At 51.1% G+C, this 5595-nt stretch overlaps 1 protein-coding gene across 1 annotated transcript in view; it reads left to right on the top strand.

Moving 5' to 3' along the window:
- Nucleotides 1–560: 560 nt before the first annotated feature.
- Nucleotides 561–5595, top strand: part of LOC310824774 (partitioning defective 3 homolog) — a gene marked incomplete at its 5' end in the record, with an annotated part of 8167 nt that continues 3132 nt past the window's right edge. The window contains 2 exons of the mRNA XM_083698026.1: nt 561–786; nt 5080–5199. Of these exons, the coding sequence (XP_083554152.1) occupies nt 561–786; nt 5080–5199 (346 nt within the window). The remainder of the gene's footprint in view (nt 787–5079; nt 5200–5595) is intronic.

Below are 5595 nucleotides of genomic sequence, written 5' to 3'. Positions count from 1 at the left end.
TTTCTCTCTCTCTCTCTCTCCATTTCTCTCTCTCTCTCCCTTTCTCCTCTCTATCTAAACATGAGTCTCTCTCTCTCTCCCTCTCCTTTTCTCTCTCTCCCTTTCTCTCTCTCTCTCTCTCCATTTCTCTCTCTCTCTCCCTTTCTCTCTCTCTCTCTCCCTTTCTCCTCTCTCTATCTAAACATGAGTCTCTCTCTCCTCTCTATCTAAATATGAGTCTACTTCACCTCTCTGGAAATGAGTCTCTTTCACCTCTCTCTTCCATCTAAATATGAATCTCTCTCCTCTCTCTCCATCTAAATATATCTCCCTTCCCTCTCGAAATATGAGTCTACTTCACCTCTCTCTCTGTCTACATGAGTCTCCCCCCTCCCCTCTCCTTTCTAAATATGACTCTTTTATCTCGCTCTCTAAATATGAGTGTCTTCCTCCTCTCTTCTATCGAAAAATATGAATATCTCTAAACTCTCTCTCTCTCTCTCTCTCGATGTAAATATGAGTCTCTTTCTCCTCTTTCTATCGAAATACGAGTGTCTTTCACCTCTGGTTTGTCTTCCCAGTGGAGGAGGACACAGAGGAGAGCTCTCGGTCTGGCCGTGAGTCCGTGTCCACCGTGGCCGACCTGAGCCCCCTGCCCACCACGGAGAGACCCCTGCTCAACGGCACGGCCAAGGAGGACAAGAAGAAGAAGGGAGAGAAGGACAAGAAGAAACAAGAGAGGGATAAAGAGAAGGAGAAGAACAAGGCCAAGAAGGGAATGCTGAAGGGCCTGGGGGACATGTTCAGGTGAGGAGTGGTCACACACACACACACACACACACATGCGTACGCACTCGCACACGTAATACACCCGTGCACATACACAGTGTGATGCAAACCACAAGCATACGTACCGCAACATGCACACCGCAATGTACACACACACACACACACACACACACACACACACACTTAGAGCTGCTCGGCTCTCTATTCTCAGTCCTAACACCCTCCTATACCAATCTCCACTATGATTGGCTCCCGGGGCCAGACCTTTCATCCCTGCCCTGCGTCCGATTGGCTGGGAGGCGTCTGTGTTGCCAGAGAGGCGGTGATACAGCCATACATCATCATATTAGCCTGAGTGTGTCTGACGGAGAGAATGCTGACTGGTGTCTGAGAGGGCAGGATAATGAGATCCACAGGGAAGGCCTGCCTGGCAACCTAGATGCAGATACATGTATATGTGTTTTGCCTGGGGGTGTGTGCGTGTAGGTGTGTGTGTGCGCGTGTTGTGTGTGTGTGTGTGTGTGTGTGTGTGTGTGTGTGTGCGTTTGCATTTGTGCGTGTTTGTGTGTGTGTGTGTGTGTGTTGCTGTGTGATGTGTGTGTGTGTGGTGTGTGCGCGTATGCGTGCGTGGCACAGGCATACACTCACAAACAAATACTCACACACACACACACAAACACACACACACTCTGTGTGCAACAGTAACTGTGCTACTCGACCTGGCATTGGTCAATACTGCCCTGGTGTGTAATGTGCTCCATTAGTCGGTGGTTTCGAGGAAGCTGTTGGGATCTCCAGGTCTCCTGCCAGGAAGCAGCTCCTCCGGGGGGGTTAGGGTTAATCCCTGCTGTGGTTTCATATCAAAACAGCTCCGATGACCGTGAGCTTTCTCATTGATTTGTGTGTGTGTTGTGTGTGTTATGTGTGTGTGTGTGTGTTATGTGTGTTTGTGTGATCAGAGTAGGTGTGTTTGTGCGTGTGCGTGCGTGTGATCAGAGCAGGTGTGTGTGTGTGTGTGTGTGTGTGTGCGATCAGAGTAGGTGTGTGTGTGCGTGTGATCAGAGCAGGTGTGTGTGTGTGTGTGTGTGTGTGTGTGTGTGTGTGTGTGTGTGTGTGTGTGTGTGTGTGTGTGTGTGAACAGGGACGCCATAGTGCTAACCCTCTCATCTCTCTGGGCTCACACTGCACCCAATCACAGCTTCATTAGCATCAGCCTCATTCAAGCAGGCACCACAGCAGCCAGCCTGCTCTCAGACACACACACACACACACACACACACACATACACACACACACACACACACACACACAGCCCTGCTCTGCTCACACACACACACACACGCACACACATACACACAGCCCTGCTCTGCTCACACACACACACACACACACACAGCCCTGCTGTGATCGCCTCTTGGACCCTAGGCAAAACCCAATCTGTCAGCTTGGCTCGGCAGTCTGAGAAGGGACACCGCTGCCCAGAAACTGGAGGGGTCGCGTCCTCCATCAGAGTGTGTTATTGAGAAGAGGGCTCTCTCTCTCTCTCTCTCTCCCGGTGGTGTGTTGGTCCACCAGACCCTCCACGCTCAGCGAGACGGTCAAGTCACCAACTTCATGCCGCGCTCGTCCCTTAATCAACGTCCCGGTGAGGTCTTAGGATGACATTTGGACGACGTCGTTGTCAAGAGAGAAACCTCATTACTGTTCTATACGCCGCAAGCTTAGCTCCACCCTGACCCCATCGGATTTGGGCTACGCCGGTCACGTGACCGCGCTGCGCGTTTCTCCACGGTTCGATTTGACCACGTGACCACAGCGCCTCTCTCTCTCTCTCTCTCTCTCTCTCTCTCTCTCACGGGCGGCGTACATCGGGGGGAGGCCGGTGGAGGTAGAAATCGGAGGACGGGCTCCCCGTCACGCACGGAACGGAGTGACGAAATGGCGTCCAACACACGCGAGGGATAGCATCCAGCAACAAAAAAAAGCGTTTGATACCGTTCCCTGCATCACAATGAGCCCGTCCTCCGATTTCCACCTCCGCCGGCCTCACCTGTCGTACAGTATTAATGGAACCGCGCGGCCTTTTGATATAGACTCCGCTACCAGGATGAGGAGAAACACAGCCTCTCATGGACTCTCCCCTGGCCTGTTGCCTTGTCAACAGAGCCCTTTTGAAGTCTGCCAGACGCCCGCTCCTCTCTCCAGGAGTCTTGTAACAACCCCGCCTTATCAGCAGAGCAGCAACTCCTAGGCCCCCAGATAAGGCCTTGCTTCAGCGTGCGGAGGGAATATTAAAACGCCTTGATGTCCTGATGAATGCGCTCTCGATCCCCTCACAAAGTTCCGCTTGCCGACATAAATCCAGAGTGTGTGTCTCGTCTCTGGAGGAGAGGGAGGAAGAGGGGTGGGCGGGGGGGGGGGGGTGCGGGTGTGTGTGTGAAGGAGATAGAGGAAGGTGTGTGTGTGAAGGAGAGGGAGGAAGGTGTGTGTGTGTGAAGAAGATGGAGGAAGGTGTGTGTGTGTGTGTGTGTGAAGGAGAGGAAGGAAGAGGTGTGTGTGAAGATGGAGGAAGGTGTGTGTGTGAAGCAGAGGGAGGAAGAAGTGTGTGTGTGTGAAGCAGATGAAGGAAGAAGTGTGTGTGTGTGTGTGTGTGTGTGTGTGTGTGTGTGTGTGTGTGAGAGAGATGGAGGAAGGCAGGGTTTTAAAGAGTCTTAATGAAAGCCAGTGGAGTGGAGAGGGGAAGTGTCACCCGTCGTGGCGGTGATAGATGGTGCTGCTCTCACACGAACATGAACACATCAGTTTAAGGCTTTATGGAACATTTGAGATGCTTGTTGATAAATTAATCAGGTAATGGACCTCCCCCACTCTCTCTCTCTCTCTCTCTCTCTCTCCCTCTCCTTCTTTCAAACTTGTCCTTCTCTCTTCATGTCATTCTCTCTCTCTCTCTCTTTCTTTCTTTTTCTTTCTCGCTCTCTTTCTCTCTCTCTTTCTCTCTCTCTCTTTCCATCACACACAGTCATCCATCTCTCTCCTTCTCATCAACTTGTTCTCTCTCATTATCGTTATCCGTCTTTTCTCCCTCTCTCTGCCTCTCTCTCCCTTTTTTCCCCCCTCCCTCCCTCCCCCCTTCCTCCCTCCCCCTCCCACTCCCCTTCCTCCGTTCCAAACTTCTGGGGGTTTTCTTTGCAGCTTATTGAGCTCAGATACGCTCTATTCCCCTCTCTCTCTCTCTCTCTCTCTCCCTCTATCTCTCTCTCTCTCTCCCTTTCCCTCTCTCTCTCCCTATCTCCCTCTCTCTCTCTCCCTCTCTATCTCTCTCTCTCTCTCTCTCTATCTCCCTCTCTCTCTCTCCCTCTCCCTCTCTCTCTCTCTCTATCTCTATATTTCTCCCTCTCTCTCTCTCTATATATATTTCTCTCTCTCTCTCTCTCTCCCTATCTCTCTCCCTCTCTCTCTCTCTATCTCCCTCTCTCTCTCTCTCTCTCTCTCTCTCCCTCTCTCTATCTCCCTCTCTCTCTCTGCAGGCCAATTTCCCTTTTCAATAATAATCAGGGCTCCATCAGAGAAATGTGCTCAGCAAAGCCATTCCATCAACAGGGGCAACGTCTGGACTCAATCAACCTGAAATGTCTGTCAAGTCCCTCCCGGTTGGTTTAGCATCTGCCTTCCCATGAATATAATTACTCCGAGGGCCCACGCGCTCATTTGCTCATCCCATATCAACTTGAAAAGCAGCTTGTCCAGAAGGAGCACCCTGTCAAACTCAGGAGCCGAGCCGAGCGCTCGTGCCCTGAGGTAAACGTTTCGCGTTTTCGAAGCGGTGCCGTCGTCGTCGTCCGGTTCTAGCGCCAGCCGGTGGCCTAGCGATCGCCAATGTGTTGGATGTGGTTCACGTCACTTTCTTCGCAGATGACGTCTCGGCTGGTTTCTACAGCGTGGGTTCATCAGAAGAGGATTATAGAGGCAGAGTCGGGTCACCGTGTGGTGGTGGTGGTGGTGGTGGTGGTGTCGTTGTCGTTGTCGTTGTTGTTGTTGTTGTCTTAACTTACTAACTGCCAAAGAATTCCGGAACGCTCACTACCTAGAGTGCCAAGTTTGGCTACAAAATGAAGCATCATAATTTAGGCGTTTTTGGTGAATAAATTCGCCCCTTGACACTCTAGAATGTTGACAGTTTGGGTGACTTTATTCACCCTTGGTACAAAATGGGTGAAGACCGCCCCCGCCCCCCCGGGTTGAAAGAGCCTAACCCCCCGATAGAGAAGCTGTGATGGTAACATGGCCTCCTGTCCTCCGACTCTTTTCCAGGTTTGGGAAGCATCGGAAAGACGGGGAGAAGATGGAGCGCAAAGGATCCAGCAAATGGAGGCCGGAAGAGACGCAAGTGTCTGAGGAGGAGACCCTGAGGATGAGGCTGGAGCAGGAGAGGTGAGTCAGCGACCCCCCCCAAACATTCTGCCATCGTAGGGAGATTTTCAGGGCCAAAAAGTGTCAAGTTCCTGACTGGCCAGGTCAATATTCTGATGTATATCCAGTTGATTTTAGGCGAAAAGACCTCAAAACAAAACAAAAACTCAAGATGGCTGCAGTACAAGCAATATGCCCAGCGTCTGGCAGGAGTCAGACATCAGGCAGTTGTTTACCTGCAAATGGCTGTCGACCAAATGCTAAACATGAGTGCTTTATTTGGACATGATATGACTTTTTCCAATGTTTTTGGAGGCCTTGAAATAGGGGGGGGGGTATGTTTAGAAATGGTGTTCTTTCTAAATGGTGAAGCTGAGAATCTCTACTTTGACCCCATCGTAATTGTTTGATTTCAAA

This window comes from Argentina silus (assembly GCF_951799395.1).
Source record: "Argentina silus genome assembly, contig: scaffold_849, whole genome shotgun sequence".
Taxonomy (NCBI): Eukaryota; Metazoa; Chordata; class Actinopteri; order Argentiniformes; family Argentinidae; genus Argentina; species Argentina silus.
The sequence above is the reverse complement of the archived record's forward strand: the minus strand, read 5'-3'. Positions and strand labels throughout refer to the sequence as shown.